This window comes from Falco rusticolus, chromosome 5 (genome assembly GCF_015220075.1).
Source record: "Falco rusticolus isolate bFalRus1 chromosome 5, bFalRus1.pri, whole genome shotgun sequence".
Classification (NCBI taxonomy): domain Eukaryota; kingdom Metazoa; phylum Chordata; class Aves; order Falconiformes; family Falconidae; genus Falco; species Falco rusticolus.
The window spans coordinates 473,134-492,782 of NC_051191.1; the positions used below are offsets into that span (position 1 = coordinate 473,134).

General features: G+C 42.1%; 2 protein-coding genes across 5 annotated transcripts in view; one reads left to right on the plus strand and one right to left on the minus strand.

Annotated features, from left to right (window-relative positions):
• The window catches only part of COG5 (component of oligomeric golgi complex 5), a 183,659-nt gene extending 183,219 nt beyond the window's left edge, over positions 1-440 (minus strand). The window contains exon 1 of the mRNA XM_037387915.1: positions 304-440. Coding sequence (XP_037243812.1) covers positions 304-370 — 67 coding nt within the window. The 5' untranslated portion in view covers positions 371-440. The remainder of the gene's footprint in view (positions 1-303) is intronic.
• DUS4L (dihydrouridine synthase 4 like) overlaps positions 416-19,649 on the plus strand; it is a 39,298-nt gene continuing 20,064 nt past the window's right edge. Inside the window, exons 1-9 of one of the 4 annotated variants that reach the window (XM_037387923.1) lie at positions 416-493; positions 1,045-1,176; positions 1,424-1,545; positions 5,015-5,132; positions 6,581-6,703; positions 7,678-7,904; positions 10,234-10,244; positions 15,700-15,794; positions 19,193-19,293. In XM_037387923.1, the coding sequence (XP_037243820.1) occupies positions 1,070-1,176; positions 1,424-1,545; positions 5,015-5,132; positions 6,581-6,703; positions 7,678-7,904; positions 10,234-10,244; positions 15,700-15,794; positions 19,193-19,293 (904 nt within the window). In that variant the 5' untranslated portion in view covers positions 416-493; positions 1,045-1,069. Of the gene's footprint in view, positions 494-670; positions 957-1,044; positions 1,177-1,423; positions 1,546-5,014; positions 5,133-6,580; positions 6,704-7,677; positions 7,905-9,501; positions 10,904-15,115; positions 15,277-15,689; positions 15,795-19,192; positions 19,294-19,649 lie in introns of those variants that run through there. The other 3 variants (XM_037387920.1, XM_037387921.1, XM_037387922.1) reach the window with 3 other exon arrangements.

The following is a 19,649-nucleotide window of genomic DNA, read 5'->3' on the forward strand; positions in this document are numbered from 1 at the left end:
GGCCGTTCGGGCCCCCGCCAGCAGCCGCGGGTCCCGCTGTCCCCCCCGGCGCCGCCGCCCCAACTTTCCGCGACTTGACACCACGGGAATTCATGGCCCCCCTCGCCCCGTCCCCAGCGCCGGCGCCTCACCCCGGCTCCGACCGCCCTGCCCGACGCCGCCCTCCCGGAGCACCCTCCGTCCCGCCCGCGGACGAGACCCCCCGACATGGCCCCGCCGCCCGGGGCTGCCCCCCGCCGCCCGCGCCGAGCCGAGCCAGCGGCGCGCACCCCCAGGCCGCCGCCGCCGCCGCCCGCGCCTCACCGTCCGCCAGCAGCTCGGCGAGCGCCGGGGCCGGGGCCGCGCCGCCGCCCGCCCCCGCCTCCTCCATGCTGGCAGGTGCCGGGAGCCCGCGCGTCACTCCCGGGCGGCGGCGCGCGGCGATGATGGCGAAGGCGCGCGACGGAGGGGGTGGGCCGCCCCGCGAGCGGGCGGCGGGGCTGTGGCGCACGCGGTGAGCGGGGGGGCCGGGCGGGGCGCGCGGGGACCCGGCGGGGGTGGCAGCGGCCCGGCCCTCTTCGGGCCCGCGCCTCCGGCACCCGGCAGGCACCGACCGACCCGCGGCAGCCAGCGCAGGCCGGGCCGGGCGGGCCGCAGCCCCCGCCGGGCGGGGAGAGGCGGAGGGAGCTGGGCCTGCAGCGGGAGGCCGGGAGGCGGCGGGCCCGGGCTGCTTCTCGCCCGACTTGAGGAAAAACTTTCTCCCTGAGCCCTGGGGCCCCTGGGCCGGGCTCGGGGCCGGCCCTGCGCTGAGGGGCTGGGCGGGAAACCTCCGTGCCGTGAGGAGCGCGGGCGGTGCGGCCGCGGCGGTGCTGCAGACTGCGAGGCGCCCGGCCGGCGCTCGGTACCTGGTGGTGGCAGAAGGCTTGTTCCTGGCAGCGTGCGAGTGAGGGACTTCTTTCGGGATACTTTACCAAAAAGCAAGTCCTGTTAAACTATAATGCTTTGCTGCACGGCCCGTGAGAGGTAGCAGAATGACTTGCGTTTCAACGCTGTTTGTTTTTCCAGATGCTAAGAGGATTCCTAATTGTACATGATTGGTGATGCAGAAACTAAAGAATGCCAACTAAAAGATCCCATGGATTTATTTCATTCTGGGCAAGTTGTAAAAATATGTGCCCCTATGGTCCGCTATTCCAAGTGAGTAATTATCACATCAGCTATGTTTTCAGTGTATTCTCTCTGAGGAAGTTATCTTGACTGTAAAACCAGGGATGATTACCTTTTTCTCCTTTAATTATTTAAGATGGAGATAGACATGGGACATGTTTTATCTTATGATTGTACTTGGACATCCCCACGGTACCACATATCAGAACAGCATTTTACAATAGCCAGTAAAAAAAAAGTCTTTACTATTTATCTCTTAATTTTCATGTATCTGCAGGTTGGCTTTCAGAACCTTGGTCAGGAAATACGGTTGCGATTTGTGTTACACACCTATGATAGTGGCAGCTGATTTTGTGAGATCTGCAAAAGCTAGAGACAGCGAATTCACAACAAACAAAGGTATTTTTTTTAGATTAACCATTGCCTTGTCAGTATGTTTTATGTGGTGATAAACCAAACTGGCCAAATGAATGAAGTCTGTCACACAACTTGACATCTGTTAGCAGTTTTGGTATACTGTATCTGATTGACTGTAAAACCATAGAAACTCTCTCTAGGTAAGAGAAACACATTCTGGTGATAGTGTGTCAAATGAAATAGTGGAAAACCTTGTCTCCACTTGAAATGAGGGCCTCCAAACTGATTTAGATGTGCGGTGGGTTGACCACGCATAGCTGGCCAGTGGCTATGCACCCACACAGCTGCTCACTCGTTTCTCTTCCACCCTCCCCCAGCAGCACAGGGGGAGAACAGGAAGAGCAAGAGCAAGAAAAATTCACAGGTCAAGATAAAAACAGATTAATAACTGAAGGAAACAAGGAGGAAAAAACCCAAGTGATGCAAAGGCAATCACTTCCCACCTCACACTATCAGACCAATACCCAGCCAGTCTCCAAGCAGTGGCCATCCAGGAACATAATTTACATGTCCCAACACACTTTCACCTTCCCCTGTCACTCCAGTTTTATTGCTGAGCTTGATGGTATATGGTATGGAATATACTCTGGATCAGTTTGGGTCAGCCATCCCAGCTGTGTTCACTCCCAATTTTTTACCCACCCCAATCTATTTGCTGAGGGCAGGGGGAGGCAGAGTGAGAAAAACGTTTTGACGCTGTGCAAGTACTGTGGCAATAGCCAAAACATTGGTGCGTTATCAACACAGGTTTTGTTACAAAATCCAAAAGACGGCACCATACGGCCTCCTACAAATAAACTTTAAACAAATTTGAACTTAACTCCATCCCATCTAGACACAGTATGAGATGGTAGTAAGATTCTTTTCCCAGCAGTTGCTGTTTCTTGTGTGTTTCAGAGATGACCAATTATTGCCAGGAAAGGTTTTCTGGTCTCTAATAAAAATAAGAGTGTTGCTAAAGGTGAAAAAATTAAGAGATCAGACATTGATACAGTGGAATCAAGGATTGCTAAAAGAAGCAGGGGTTCACATTAGCTGGAGTGGAAGGTGGAAGGGGCTGTTGGGGGACTCCTTGCGGTATTGAGGGGTTGATAAAAAGGAGCAAGAAGAGACCAGGAAGTTCAAGCATTGATGGGGAGAAGCAAGGTTTCAGGCATGCTACAGAAACATAACCAGAACACGAAAAGAAGGAGTGTAAGGAGTTGTACAGTGTCCTGGGTGTAAAGCAAAAGAGAAAGTGGTATGAAATACGTGGGAAGAGGTGACAATAACAATACAGATCTTTTGGCATGAAGTGGCTGCAGTGGAAGGGTGTAACAAGGAACATATAAGCATAGGCTGTAACTGGAGGAATGAAAAGAGCACTGCTAGTAAGACTGGTGTGTAGGATCTATGAAGTGTGATGATTTCATCTATTCAGACCACTGAATTAGTGGTTTCATAAGTGTATATATAATAGCAGGGGAAGTATATTTCATTATTTTAGCACTGGCTGTTTACTATGATGAATTATTCAAATAGAGCAGTTACAGAGAAAAATCACATTGGAAAGCATAGACTCTCTTATTAGTAGAATTCAACCTTAAAAAAGCATGAATAATTCTTTGTATGTAAAAATAAATGAGTAAGAACATAGCTGACAATATATATCGTTCAAAGCTCCACAAAGCCACTAGTTTGCCCCCTTTTAATTTACTTACATTTCTGATCTAAACATCATCCTGTGGCATTGAAGTTCCATGGGTCAGATAGTATCTGTAGCGTATTCTAGCGGGTGCAGGGATGGGGAAAGAGGAGATTCTCTGTTACGCTGCAACTTTGCTGCCTGATAATAAGGGGAACAAAATGAAATGTTGTAGTGTTGTAAACAACATATTTTCCCTATTCACCTCTTTCACGCTGGTCTTAATTTTACAGGCCTCTAAAACATTCTGCCTCAAACAGCTTTGCCCAAATTACAGTGTTTACATTATTAGCATTTATGCTTTTAACAAGTAACTCCACAACAGGTTGTGAAATTTTACTGTGGTTTTATGTTTAACTTCCTGGCTGTTTGGGGATTTTGTGTTGTAATTAGTGGAGTAGGTTTGGAGTCTACAATTGCAATTTCTGTTTTCCATTTTCTTCAGCATTAATGTTTCTTTGTTGCATATTTCTCAAATAGAGGTAATGTTCTTTGTGGCTGCTGCTAGAAAATTTAATATGGCTAGACTCAGTATTTTTATTACTTAACGCTCAACCACAAACCTAAGAGTGTGGGATTATTCCAAAATACTAGCTGTAACAAAGTAAATCTTTTCAGCTAAAGCACTGTGTTAAATGGACACTGTTTTGAAAATATGCAAGGGATTGTTTTTGCTTGCCATATGTTTAGGTAACTTCTGGAAGTGTCTTAGCTTGACTGAGAGGGTACTACTGCTCTTTCTGGCAAGCTCCACTGCTTTAAGAACTAATTTTCCACTAAAACAGAATAATCTTCAGAAGCACTTGTGGTCTTTTCAGTACCAGAAGTGCACCTACTTTGTGCATTTTTTGGATCATCTTTTTCCATCAGTGCTCAGTTACCACCCTTTCTCTTAACTGCAGCAATTGTTTATAAGGAAAGTGAGTGCTAAGACTGTTTCGGATATTTTTAGATGCCTTTGATGTAATGCAATAGCTGTAAAAGAGGAGAGCATGTTCCATATGACCATCTGGCTCTCTGCAGGGGCTTAGTAAATCACAAGTAGTTCAGCAGACCCATGTCGAGGAGCACTGACACTTTGGTTTCCCACTTGAGACAAAGCTGCCTCTGCCCATGTGTTCGCATGCCAACTCAGCATATCACATTGTAGATAAAAACCAGCCATGGTGGCACAGAAGAGGAAAAAGAAGGGCTGTGATAAGGAAGGGCAAACGTGGGTTGTTTAGCTCATTTCTGAACGGTTGGTTCTGTAAGCAGATTTCCCACCAGGCAAGACAGACAGCCATGTCAGCACAGCAAAGGGGCAGCATGCAGGTAAGAGCAGGCAGGCTAGGAGGGGAAGCATGAAGGCTGTACAAAAATAGAGAATACATAGTTTCATATATCATCTTTGTGAAAGATAAGCACCTGACCAATTTCAGTCAGAAAAAGTATATGTTGACCCAGCAACCATCTAGGACACGTATGTTTGTCTGAATTCCCACCTCTGAATTCTCACCTCTCTTGATAGACATACTCATTTAGTAAACACTGGTCAGCTACCTTTATTTGTGATTTAGGGCTTGCAATCACAAAATAGTCAAGTTTGGAAGAAACTCTGTAGATCACGTTATCCAGCTCGCCTGCTCGAGCAGGGTCGCCTAGAGCTGGTTGCCCAGGGCCATGGGCAGACAGCCTTTCAATATATGAAAAACATTCAAAATTTAGAATTTCTTCTTTTTATTTTCTAGGGGGTTTAAAATCTCTAAATGTCTTTTCATTGGCTAGGTGATCATCCATTGATTGTTCAGTTTGCTGCTAAAGAAGCACAGGTTTTGTGTGATGCTGCCCGTATCGTATGTCCTTTTGCAGATGGAATAGACCTAAACTGTGGCTGTCCTCAGAGGTAAAGTTTTGAAAAAGCTGGGTAAATATGATGAAGTAATTTGAGATTAAACAATATTGGTCTTCATTTTCATAGTAATTGCTGTCTTAATTTAAAAATAGACATCAAGAGAGAAATAGCTTTTTAACCTGTCAGAAACGTCTGTGTGGCAAGACACTGTTCTGAATGTTCTGAGATGCCTGTCACCATGGTGAGACTGGGAAAACCAGGTGTATTTGCCAGCTTGGCTTTAATTTCTGTGATACTGCATGTTGGCTCAGAAGTGAAGTGGCCATCCCTTCTCAACAGCTGTTAAATATGCATTACCCAGAAGAGCTTGTTGAAAATAATTTGGAGAGGGTTTTGAGAAATGATGTGGCAATTCCCAAAATAATGAGGCAAGCCACTGATGTCTCAGATTTCTGCAAGAGAAGGATAGTGTCTAAAATGTAATTATACATATTATATTATTCAGGAAGTGTTGAAAAGAATTTCTTCCATCTTTTATTAGGTTTATAAGTACAGTGAATTAGTGATCTACTTCTCACTTAAATTGATAAAGATTTTGTCTTGACAGTGAAACAGTAATGCACAAATGAAGATTCCTGCTAACTGGTTCAATTGAGAACCATTTATTACAGGCTTGTCAGGCAGTCTTTTTCTAAGTGAAGACCTCAAAAATAAATGTAGGAAAGCAAAAGATAATATTACAGTGCAAATACTTCATTTGTCTATCCTAATTAGGTTGTCTTGACTTAAAGTTACAGTATTTGAGAAAACTCTTTTCTGGAGAGATCTGAGATTTCAGAATGGAAGTGTAGGTTTTTTCTATGCTAACTACAGTTAAATACACCAACTTCTACATTCCTTTTAGGCCAAAAAGATACTCTTGCATTTGAATCCTTTGTTTCTTGTGCATGCTAGTTTCAGATAACAAAACTTTATATACTTAATCTGCATTTATAAGAAAAATTGTTTAAGAAAAAAACTGCTGCTAAATGGAAGCAAAGGTTATTTCCTGCCAATCAAAATAAAGTGTTTTGCAGTTGAGAGAAAACAGAGTATTACTGAAATTATATCCTTACTTGCACTTCAAAAATCTTCCTTTCCAATCCAAACTCATTTTCTCTTCAGAAGAAATCTATGACCCAATGGAAGCAGAAACATCAAAATATTTTATGTATAATTGATTAAATGTTAATTTATCTTCCTTGCCAGTCCATTTTGTGGACAGAAAATTGAACTGGAAGAGATTAGAAACTTGTCCAGAGTTCTAACAGCACAATGGAGACTGAATCAGGATCTAAGAGCTGGTGTCAAACTGCAAACAATCATTGATCTACAGCCAGTACTATCTCTTGTTTACTCAGCCACACATTTTGAAGGTCCTAAGGAAATAAACTGATGTATTTAACTGAAATTGGTCTGCATTGTTTCAAATATAGAATAAAAATGTTCTTCTTTTAAAGGTGGGCGATGGCAGAAGGTTATGGTGCTTGCTTAATAAATAAACCAGAGCTTGTTCGAGATATGGTGAGACACGTACGGAATCAGATCGACAACCCTAGATTTTCAGTATCTATTAAAATAAGGTAGGTCTAACTTAAGTGCTGTTTGTGGTACATGGAAGAATTCTTTTGATTTTTTTTAAAGAAACATGTTAGTATGATAGTTACACCATACTTTAGTATATGTAATTCTGATGGTGTAATATTAGACATTATAATAATTTCCTTACATGTGAAGAATGCTGAGATTTTTTGACCTCAGATGGTGAAAGAGTATCTGGGGAAAGTAGTCCCAACCTTAGATAGTAGAACCAGCACAGCCTTTGACTACTTACCCACGTAACTTAATGGATGCTAGAAATTTTTGCAATCCAAATGACATGAAAGTACAAGTTAAAAGGTTTAGGGTTGCATAAAAGGAAATCAATGCATAGTCTGTATCATCACAAGGGTTTACTTTATGAGCTGTTTTGAGGCCAGAGCCACAGTTGCTGTTGACTATAAAGGGTAGGGTAACAGAACTGAAAACTAGTCCCCACAGCTGCTGTAAGGAGCACATCCTGCTTCCCTTCATCACTTTCTAAACTTCTGTAAACCATCGCTTTGCATTGCTTTGTACCATTTCATCCACTATTTATCCACATATCCCGTGTGGCTTTTGCGTATTTGTCAGTTAAGTTTCAACTCAGTTTGCAGTCCTTCATAAAAGGGGAACTGCTACAAATCAGGGTTTTTTTCACAAAACATGCAAAATAATGATGTTTATTTTAGAATCCTTAGGGCACTCTTGCTCAAATTTTATAGCATCTTGCTATAAAATTTACCATGTATATTTCAGAGATGTGACATAATTGGGAAGTGCTAAATTAAATATTGGTTTCTATACATTAAATCCATGTCTTTATTTAAAAAAAAAATCTTTTATCTTCCAACAGTAATATTTTCTTTATTTCTACTGTTCCTTATACAAATCTGTGGTAACTCCTCCTTATGGAGGAGGGCTTCTTATACAGTTCAGGTAACTTATTATCTAATGTTTTCATTCCTTGGAATTTCAGGATCCATGAGGACTTAAAAAGAACAGTTGACCTGTGTCAGAAAGCTGAAGCAACTGGAGTTTCATGGATTACAGTACATGGAAGAAGTGTAGAAGAAAGACATCAGCCTGTACATTACGAAGCAATTAAAATAATTAAACAAAGCATGTCTATACCTATTGTGGCTAACGGAGACATTAAAACTTTAAAGGATGCTGAAAATGTTCATCACTTGACAGGAGCAGATGGTAAGATTAAACGTACTCTATTTTCTAAGTAAACTTACAAACCGGTTTTCAAAGTACTTTGGCTGTGAGTAGGACATGATTTGAGTGCTTTTTACTCTTTGAGGAGACAAATGAAAGAGCATATTTTAGATGCCTTATAAACTCATAAATGGAATCACTTGTAATCATCAGAGGACAAGAGCAGTGTTATTCAAAGCCACAATTAACAATTTCCGAGGCAAATTACAAAAGCTCTTTGCTTAATTATGCTATCTCAGTAGCAGAGTACAGGGGGACCTTCAGACATTTATTCCATCTCTTTATGGAGCTGATCATCTTTTAAAGAACCATAAACTTCCACTTGGAAATCTCTACTTCCTGCACAAGGGACCAGATTTTCTTATAGTAAGAATATGGCAGAAAAAAGGAATATTATTAAGCCAGATACTTAATAGTTAAGATGGTTGACTTCAAGGACGCAGTGAGGCCTTGCACTGTCATGTCTGTATGTATTCACCTTGTCTTACACTTCAGTGGTAAAATTTGGGGATTTTTTGCAGGATTTCCCTGCAGTTATTTAGTCACAATGGATTCCTGCAACTCTCTATGGTTTCCAGACAATATGGAAGTTCAGTGTATGTTTTGAAGACGTGATCTGTATCTACACACTTTGGATCTTACAGCTAGAGAACAACAGGACAGAGAACAATAGCTAGTATCATAAGGAAAAGTTTGTGTGCTAGGTTTCTTTTGACATACTATTGGTGCTTAATAGCAACAACAAAAATCAGTTGAACTGAACTGCCATGCTGCTGCAGTGACTTTCCCCCCAAATACAAAGCAGGAAGGAAATACATAACAGAAAAGAACGTCCTCATAGCCCAGCTGACCATCTTCAATAGCAAAAATATGATGTGTTAGGTTTTTTCTGCCATCTACAATAGTAAAAGAAATTTTTCCTTTTTGATCATCCTATTTTTTAAGAAAAGACTAAGCGTGATAGATTATATGTTGGCAGTGCAGGAAAACAGAATCCCTTAATCACAGCAAAATTGCAATAGAACTTGTATGGGTTTATCTGACAGTTTGAGATTACAGTTACAAATACACTGGCTTGTTCAGAAAGATTTACTGCAGATCAAGAGCCCTGAAATGTATATAATTGAGACATTGAGCTCTTTATTGGAAGGATTCTAGGTCAGTGAATCAGCTGAGTTGCACTAAAAATAAATAAATATAGTGTATTGCTACTCTTGTGTTTTTCCATTGTAATTTTATGTTAAAAAGGTAGGCTTGTATGTATGTAGCAAATGAAAACAATACTACTGAATTACAGTTTCAAAAGTAGGGAAGAAAGACTTCTGTGTACTGTGTTTTGTTTCAAAATTTCTAGAAGAATATGTCATCAAGTGGAATGTGTTGACAGGTGTTGTAGGTACTCTGAGGTCTGGATTGTTAAATGGATTTCTCTGATACAGCTGTAATACCCATGTTCTCCCATTACTTGTCTGTAAGCTTTGGGTGTTTGTACTAAGGGGTGCTGTACAAAATCTACATGAGGATTTAATGTAAAATTTAAACTATAATGTAACTTACTGCTTTAATTTCCCATTTGAAGGTATAATGGTGGCTAGAGGACTCTTAGCAAATCCAGCTATGTTTGCAGGCTATGAAGAGACACCTTTGAAGTGCATTCAGGACTGGGTTGACATTGCTCTTGAGCATGGAACTCCTTTTACGTGTTTTCACCACCACTTAATGTACATGATGGAACGGATAACTTCAAAACAAGAAAAAAAAGTTTTTAATGTTTTATCAAGTACCTCAGCCGTACTAGATTATCTGAATGACCATTACGGTGTGTGATAACTGAAAGTATTTTAGTTCTGTGTAAACTATTATTTTGCAATTGTCAGTACACTGTTAAATTTTTAATTGGGTTCCTTCCTACTTTTTAGTCACGTTAATATATTGCATAAGTATTTTCAACACAGCATAACATTATGATCAGGGTGATACTGCAGTTGTTTAGTATTTTTATGTCAGCATTTTTCATTCCAGAAAATACTCAATTCTACAAATGTGGAATTCTATTTACGATGCACGAGTACACAGAGAATTGGTCATTGTAAGACTCTGGTAATTTAATTTATTCTTTCACCAGGCAATTGCTTAGAGCAATATGTTTGCAAAACTGGGGCCTTTCTTAAGTGAAACGTCCTAAAGTCAGAAGAACTACTCATAAATAATACCAAGAATTTCAGACCAAAAGAATACAAAGGGAGCAATTATAGGAGTATTTGCTTTAACTGACATAAGCTGTACTTTTAAATTTGTGTAGGTTTTTCAGGTTTAAAGACTGTGAGGCCTTGAAGCCCAGTATAGTATGGTCTTTTAAATTAGATGTTCCTTTTGCAGACTAAAACTTTCTAGACTTACTTAAAACTCACAAAAATTCCACACCTCTTATAGTGAAAGAAACCTAGAATAGATAAAGGATGATGGAAAGAAGGAAAGAGTAAAATGAAGAGATACTTTTAAGTTCAAACTTAGCTGAATCTAAAGTACAAGCCTTGAAAATTCAATTTAACTAAATTCAGTTTTGTTTATCTACTGTATAATAATTCTATAAAAGATTAAAGCCCCATCATCTACCAAAACAGAACTTTATAGGTCAAAGAAAAGCTGACAGATTCTCTCGGTGAGGCTTTTGCAGTCCTTTCTGCCTGCTGGCATGTTGCTTATCAAAGCATGACAGCCACATGGCTTTGAATCTTTGTATAGGAGGGAAATAGTGAAAATTAGAACAAGATAATAATATTACACACCAGCTGCATTTGTTCTGCAAGGGAAATTTCACAAATCGTGCAGTACAATTATTTGTAATCAAATAATTTGTTTTCTTTATATGTTTACACAGAAATTCATACCAGAAATTGCTTAGTTTTCTGACTCTGATACATCTATGAATATACAAGTGAATAGTTCTAAATTTTGTAAATAAATTACTTGGTTTTGTATACAGTTGTAATTTTTTTTTTATTACACTATAAAGTTTGACACCCTGGAGGAGGCGAGGTTGCTTTTGATGCTGGTCCCCAAATCTTAGAATAGTTTAGGTATCTAAATTCTCCCTATATATTTTTTCAATGCAAAGGCATAAAAGACTAGATTAATTTTCGTAGTGAATATGTCTGATTTAGGCATATGGACAACAGTTTGAAAGGCATGACCTAAGTCATCAAGTCTAGTTCACTACTTAAGACAGCAGTTATGTAACTTCTGATTTTGGTCACCTTCCTCATGTATTAACAAATGGAAGACTGCAGACGTGCTTTACTATCCAAGGCTCATTGAGACAATCTCTACAACCTTTTCTGCTGCATTAGGTTCTCCATTCCTTCAGACAACTATTTTTTCACTCTTCTGTATCGTTATGTTTTCTTTACATTGGGTGAGCAGAATCATGTATAGCATTCCAGGTAAAAGCCCAGCAATGTCTTCTGCAGTTCATACTTCTCTTTCTGATGCCTAACTTTTCCTCAGCTAATATTCATCATGTATTTTATGAGCTTCACATTCTACAGCAAAAGTTCTTATTTCCCAACTGCATGACATTGTATATCGTACTACTGAATTTTCAGTCTCAAGTTATCCAACTACAGCACAATACTCAATTCTCCTCAGTTCTGAAAATGCCTCCAGCTTCCTGCATCAAAATTAAAACTAAAACTACAACTGAGTTGTAGAAGAAAGGGATTCTTCAAAGTATTAACTAAGCCCTGTGTTAACATTTTCTTAAGATTTTTATGACTTGCCAAGCAACTATTATTTGCTGTGAACTGTCCCATTAGCCACAAAGAGCAGAGAAGAAAAAGTTATTATAATCGAGTAACACAAACACAAGGCACTTTTTTTTTTGTGTGTCTGTGTAATAGTGTGGAAATTGAATTTTAGAGGACTTGAAATACCTTGACCTATTTAGGAACTGAATACTTGATGATTTTGAAGGCAGCAGTTGGTTATGCCTGTGTGAGATCAATCAGAGATTTCTGCCTGAAGTACAAGGCCTAGGTTGCTGTTAGTATCACTAGTAATTAAAGAGCACTTGATCTGGCCAATTATGCATCATAAAAGTCAATGGAAGCTTATCATCCCTTTTTGAGGGTGAAATTAATTGTGTGCCTTCTTCCCTTGTGAATTTTGCATGCATCTGAACACACTTCACTGTGTTGACATAGAATAAACTGCAAAATTGGAGTCTTAGAGCCATACTCTGAACAACCATACTTTTCAAATACACATAAATTACCAAAGATAGGAGTTAGTTAACTCCCAGTGTTGTTTTAGAATATGGTCATATTTCTCATTATAAACCATTTGAATATGGGAAAATTCTCATCTCCTGCTTAAAGCAGCTAGATAAAGTCCTTCCCTGTGTATGTTACTTGTAACATCACCAGGTACTCTTTCTATTTTCTAATTTTCAACTTTTTAAATAGTGATTCTGCAAGTATCATAAGATACAAAGCTTTGTTTCCTATTTTAGGTCCTTTGCCTCCTGTAATCGATCCAGCTCCCTATGTTAAGCCACCCTGCGCAGCAATGCCGTGTTCTCATAATCCCTGTGTTTCCTTGCAATTTTTACCCTGCTGCAGTAACTCCAACTCCCTCATGCAGCCTGAACAATCTCATTTTCTCTGTTCCCTACTGTTGTTTCTTAGGTCTCTGCTCTGTCTTGGGTTGATGGTTGGGCAAATGCAGTGTGTGATGATGAGACAGCTGTCATATAAGCCAAACTAGAATGTAACAAGTTTGAACTTTCTCTTTGCCTTTGTTTCAGCAGAGAATTCATTGGATTTCTGTCCTCTAACCAGCTGCTAATACACAGGCATTTCATATTTCTATTTCTGAATACTTTGTCACCTTAGTGGTGGGAAAGGAAGGTATTTTTTTTTATGTAATATTTTAAGGTTCATAAGGTTATTTCCTCAAGCCATTATATATATCATATGGTGTCGTATTTATCACGCGGTAAGATAGGCAGTCTTAGATCAACAACCCAGACTTCTACAACTTCAGTTAGAATACCTGGACTGGGAGAGTACACTCAACAGGAGAAGGCAGGTGTCAGGTATTTGCGGGCTTCTCTCTGTTCCTTGGATCTCATTCCAGCTCCGGGGCGGGGGGGGGCATACACATCAGCTGCAGTGAAAGCGCACAGCAGTCACCGAGAGTGAGCCTGAGATCTTATGAAGCCATTGAAGTGAAAAAGCAGACTGAGACTCTGGCAACAGGGATGTACAAATATAGTCCTGTCGGTATGAAGTTAGGCTACTGGGAGAGCAACTTACAGTGCTAGTGAGAGGTGAGTAAGCAGCTCAGAAATGGAAACTGCTCTGGAATTAAAGGAGAGAAAGTGCTTAACATTTTAACAGCTTCAGTAAAGTAGTATGGCTCTAGGCCAACAGCTAAAATGTAATAAACAGGACATACTAAAAAGTTATGTTTTGTCTATGCTTCTGATTAAATATGTTTATGAAAATATGTTAGAAATACTTCTTTATACCCAGGCTGTTTCCACTGTGTAATTGGATTGAAATGGCTGGTTGCATCACTCGCCAATATTTGGTATGCATAAACAATTATCTGGGATGTAACCTTTCATCCAGAGATTGCTTGGCAGCAGCTAGAAAAAGGTTAACATGATGGCTTCATCCCCAGGCCACAGACCTGGGAAATCTTAAGTGTAAACAATTTCAGATTGTAAGCAGCTGCAAACTCTGCTCAAAACTGCTTATGCAAGGACTTCCTACCCCACTCATTTCCAAAGGATTAGAGTAACAAAGTACAACTAACTATTCACAGCATTTAATCTGTCTCATTTTGATGCAAGCTAATTGGGGCAGAATTCCCAAAAGCAAGTAGTTGTGTCAGGAGGGCTGGTGATGCCCAGTTAGGACAAGGTAACCTCTTCCACCAGCAGCACCTCAGGATTTGTTAGGACTGCAGGCACGTCAGCAAGCTGCTGAGTGGGCCCTGGCATGGGCTAACTGAACAGGGTTGGAAGACTCCTGGATATGACACGTGAGATCACTGAACATGACATGTAACAAACAGCATGAGAAGCTGGTAAAAGCTGCAGATAGCGCTGGGAGGGGTGGCTGGATTTCACTAGTGGTTAAAGGGGGAGTTAGGTGAAAAACAACTGAACTACACTGATAACTGGAGAGTAGTTTTGAAGGTCCTTTTGGAACTAGACACTTGCAAGGCCAAGCGTGCCCAGGAATGTTATCACTACCTCAGTGACACCATGTGAGGCCAAGACTGCCCAAGTGATGGTATCAGAAATACTGGATGTGGGTGCTGATAGAGCAAAGCTAGGAACAACAGGGAGAAGCTGTTAGGGGAGGGTTATGCAGGGGCAAAGAAGGGGAGTTACAAAGCTGGCAAAAGAGATGGGCAACAGGGAAATGGGTACCAAGGACGTGCTCGGGGCCTCACTAGGCTGATAAGCATCAAAGAGAACAGTAGAATAGAACAGGATTTTCTGAGGGAATATTGTTTTATTCATGAGGTCCAAACAGGCTTGTTTGACAGCCTTTGAGGCTGTTGTTTGGTTGTTATTTGTGCTGTCTTTATGAATATTAGGCCTATTTTCTTTGAGCGATGTGCAGGGTCTTAATATTGTTAAGGTAATATAATGCATGTGGGGGATGGACGGACAAGGCACAGTATTTTTTAACTGAACTTCAGAAACTAATGAGTGCACTAGAGAGCAGAGCTGAGGTCCCGACTGAGTAAGCTTGACTTGCAGGGTGGTGGGACGATCACAGTGAGATCCCGCAGCAAAACGCTTACAACCGTTCCCCCTAAATGTGAAAAAGATACTAATTTTAACCTTCCTCAGCGTGTAGATCCCTGCGTTTTCCAACAGCGGTGTGGTCCCCTAGCAAATTCACGCCCATCGTCAGGCTCGGCTTTCCAGCTGCCCCACACCGGCCCCCTCCGCAGCCGCTGCTGCGTGTCTCCCCCCGGGCACCCCGCCAGGGCCCGGGAAGCCGGGGCGGTAGCCGGGCAGAGCCTCTGGAGCTAGGGGAGGCCGGCGGGGAGCCCCCAGCTCCACCGGGGTGGGCCCAGAGGACCCGACCCTCCCCCGGGGCCTAATCGCACCGTGCCCCGCCGGGACAGCGACCGCCCCCGCCCCCGGCCCGCCCCCGCCGTGTGACTCAGTCCCGGGCCGGCGCACATCGCCCGAGCTGCCGCGCCGGCGGGAAGGAGCAGCTCGCTTCCTCCCAGCTGTCGGGCCGCTCTGCCGGGCGAGGCGCCGCTCCCCGCCCCTCCGAGAGCGGCTCGCCGCCATCAGGCTCACCAGGGCGCCAGCGCCGAGGAGGTTGCGAAGGCCGGGCGGCCGTGAGGGGGAACGGGACGGGCCCGGGGCGGCCCAGGCCTCTCCGGCTGCGCCGAGGGGAGCGGGGGCGGCGGGAAGCGCGTAGGGGCGGGAGCCGTGGTGGCGGGAGGGCGTCGGGCTCGGGCTGCGGCACAGGCGGGGCTGCGGTCTCCTCACGGGGGCTGCCGCCGGCGGGCCCGGCCCTGCCCGCCGAGCCTGGCGCGGCGGTGAGGGTCCCGGTCCACCCCCTCCCTTCCCCGGCAGACGGGATGGTTCGGGAGGGGAAGCCGGTGCGGTGGGACGCCCCCCGCCCCGCGGTTAAGTTACTGGGAACTGCTTTCCTTGGGACCCCGCGGCCCGGTGGGAGGTAGCCCGGGCGCGGTGCGGCGGGCCCGCTGAGCCGCTCCCCCCCGCAGGCCTGCCGAGGCGATGACTTTCCAGTGGACGGCGGTTGCTGTCTTCCTGTACGGCGAAATAGGAATGCTTCTCGTGCTCTGCCTGCCGTTCATTTCTCCGCTGAGGTAGGACTTCAGCGTGCTGGACACCCCCAGCTCGGTCTGACAGCCGGTTTGGGTTTATTTTACGCTTTTGTTTTTATAAACACGGAGCTTTGCTGCATCTTCAGGTAGCAGTGAACTAATGGAGGAATGCTGTTGGGGGCTTGAGCATCAGCAGTGTCAAGACTCGTAAGGCTGTTTGGAGTAGCTTTATGTTTGTTTTCTGCATGCTGCTGATTCATCCGAGCAGCAGTCGGGCTCCCAGGGCGAGCCCCGTTGCTTCCTTCCAGCCAGGGCGGCGTCTCCGCTCGGGGGCTTTGGCGTAGCTGCCGTACGGGAGGGCACCTGGCATCGCGGCCTCAAGCTCGGTAAGAAACGAGAGGACGGTGCGGCTTTTCCAGGAGCTGTTCGACGAGTTTGTGAGGAGTTTTGGTGTACGCCGGGCACTGTGGGTGCTGAGCTGACAGGGGCTCCCGGAGCGGGAAGCTGGCCGCACACAGCCCCCGTAAGGGCTGTAGGAAATCTGCCGTCGTTTGTTTAAAAAGCGTGCTTCAGCATGGTGCAAGAGGTTCAGGACTCTGAAGGCCTGTACGAACATACATAGGCTTACAAAATAATAATACTTATGGGACACAGCAGGAACATGAAGAAAAATAAGTCATTCCTGTAAAATAAAGACCCTTAGTAAGGGAAAGAAACAAAATGTTAGTTAACTCTTCTTGTGTGCAAAGGCCTGACTTACAGCGTTATCTTAAGATTGTTTCCTGTGAGTAGCTCTTCAAATATGGTAATGTTATTTAAAGAAAGCTAGCTTCTCTACAAGAAGCAAGAGAAACAGTTACAATTTCTTTCCAGAATATCACTAACTTAAATAAAATAAATTTTAAAACCCCGCACCCAGAAAACCCCAAGTAGGATTAAACCTTAAAGGTTTAAAAAAAAAATAAATTTCCACTGTCTCAGTGTTGTGTAAAAATTGTTACGTTTGCTTTCTGCATCTTCATATATGTTTAGAATGAAGAATGCAGCTTTTACTCTAGTATCTTAAGGTACAAGAACTTGCTTTGTGTAGAGTCTGAATTTCACTAATGAAACCTGTGGGAGAGTCTTTAAAGTGGCTGGATCCTCCAGAGCTGATATCCATGATTAGCTAAGTTTCCTCAACCTCAGAAATTGAAACTGTTCTAAAAGTCTAATTTAGCCTCTGATTTTTACAAGCTGGCTTGATTTCAGCATTTCAACATAGATTATGGAGTTCTCATATTTTCTTTTGCTTTGTAATCAAAAATGCAACTGTATGTAACAAGGGAGAGGTATTATGGGAGTTGTAATCATGAGGTTATTAATGGCTTATGTGAGGAAACTAGCTGCAAGAATTTCCGCAGGCTGATGACACATGCAGAAAGACATTGGGAGTATTGAAATGGGTTTCACCTATGATGTAAACAGGGCTTGAATCCAGTTGTGGCTGAAAAGAAAATTCATAACCTGCAGTGTCACCAAAATTTATTCAAACATTACAAACAGTGCTTTTCATTATATACAAAGGATAGATTTTTGTGCTTGGCTTGTAGCATTCAGCTATTCCTTTGAAGAGTGGTTTCTGAAAGAGCAAAATAGCTTTATCCTTTACGTGATGTGCAATTATCTTCTTAACGAAACTGTTGCAGGAAACGTGGGGTTAAACATTAGATTTAGCTGCTGTGACAGTACCAGAGGGCAGCAGTTCTGCCTTGTGCATCTTGGTGGCCTGGGAGCTGGTTCTGTCAGAACGGTAAAGCATGTGATTAAAAACACATGTGAAACTGCTGTTCTTTAAAGTTTTGATTTACTTGCTTGTCAGTCTTCAAACGGATTGTTTGCCTCTTATGTGTGTGTACATTATTTGGATAATGCACTCCTTTTTGAATTTGCTAACAAGCTTTTTAAGTTCCTGGGGAATAAGTAAACTGACAATATGAAAATGCAAGTATGCAAAAAGACAGAACTGTACTACCAAGTGTGCTACATCTGTAGTGGTGGCTAGTATTTGTAACTGGGAAGGATTATATTTATGTGACTTCTGTCACCAAAAGGAAATAGAGCATTAATAAATGTGAATGTCAGTACTTGCTGAGGAAAAATAAATGTAGAGAGAGCTTATTTTTAGCCTGAAAATAACTTTGCAGTATAGCAGAGTATCACTTCTTAAGTGGAGATCAGTATGAAACATGGAGAATTGCATGTTTAAAAGAGTTAGCAAGTTGGCATTGTTTGTAGCTTAGAGTTGTAGCTTGGTTTAACTAAAGTAAGCTTTTTGGTTGATACAGACTATAACTCTCTGCTATAAAGAATTCATATTATACTGAAGGACTTAAATGAGAGTTTTGCACATACAGTGCTAAAACTTTTTAATTATTTCTGATGCAGAACCAGAAGGGGCTATTGGAGATAATGCTACAGTATAATTAAGTTCATAGAGGGTTGGAAACTGCTTTGTTAAAGGACAAATTTTAACAGCCTCTGGAAAATGTAAATACTTCTAACAAAAGCTGGAAATGTTACCTAATATAATCAGATGGTGACTAGCATGCCTGTGTTACATCCATAATGGCATAACTAGGTATTACTTCATTTGTGCAGTAGTACTGATTCCAACCTGCAACAGAGGACAAGTAGGTGCTCTGATTTATCTTGTGGGTTTCAGTTCATTTGAGCACATTAGATGTTCTTCATTTGTGCTGCAAATGTGGGTTCTTGCAGAACCCTCCTGCAGTAATATCGAATAGGCAACAACAAAAGTCTTCACCACCAATCGGCCTCTTAAGTTTCTTCTCTAACCAATAAATTTATGCTCTTGAAAGAGCTTGTAACCCTGAACAAAATAACGAACACAAGACTTGATATTTTGTTGTCATTTGCAAGTTGGAATATAGTAACAATCCTTGTACTTTATAATTATGCAGACTCGTCAGTGTGAAAGGTAAGCCTTCTGAAGAAGGATGGTAGAGATAATCTTAATTTGTGGAGGGTTTTCATTTTATTTGGCACCAAGGGGTATAAGTGGATAGAAATAAAAATGGTGGAATGCACTTTGCAGTTTGTACTCTATCCCTAAATTTATTGTAGTCAGGACCAAACACAAAGTAATGCTAGCCAAAGTAAAAGCTAAAATAAAACACATCTGGAAAGTACCTGCTGTCATGCAAGAAGTTTTCAAGTTGAACCAGCTGTCTATGCCTGTATTGACAACAAACAAACAAAGAGACAAGCAAGTTGGATTGTTGGAAAAGTTATGTGTACCTAAGTTATATTACAATTAAAGCAGCTATTTAGAGACCTTATGTAAGTCTCGTATCAAGAACAAGGCTCTCTTCTGTGAGGTTGTTATGCTCTTCTTTTAGTGTTTAATTATTTTTGAATAACACAATGCTGTTTTACAGATGGCAGAAGATTTTTATGATTCCTCTGTGGAGCAAAATGGCAGTTTTTTGGAACAAGATGTTCCTTACAATAATAGTTTTACTGATCATCTTGTTTCTTGGTAAGTGTTAAATAATTGCTTAACAAATGGGGGGAAAAAAAAACCCTCGTGTGTGGAGTTCATGGTAGTAGATTAATTGAAAGGATTTGAGCCTAATTTAAGTCAGCTAATTTGTTTAAAAGTTCTACGATAGAATGGAAGAGCAGAGGGCTTATACTGCATCCGTGTTGGGAACCCAAATGTAAGAGTAATATGGTAGTGAATAAGGAGGAAAATTGGAGCTTGGTCTAGGCTGCTGCTTTGTTTCACTTCCTCATGCAAATAAATGAACTGCAAATGTTTGATGCCAGAATTTGGCTGAGCTGTGCAATATGCAGTAGATGGCACTCTTTCTCTTGGTTGTTGTTGAAATAGAA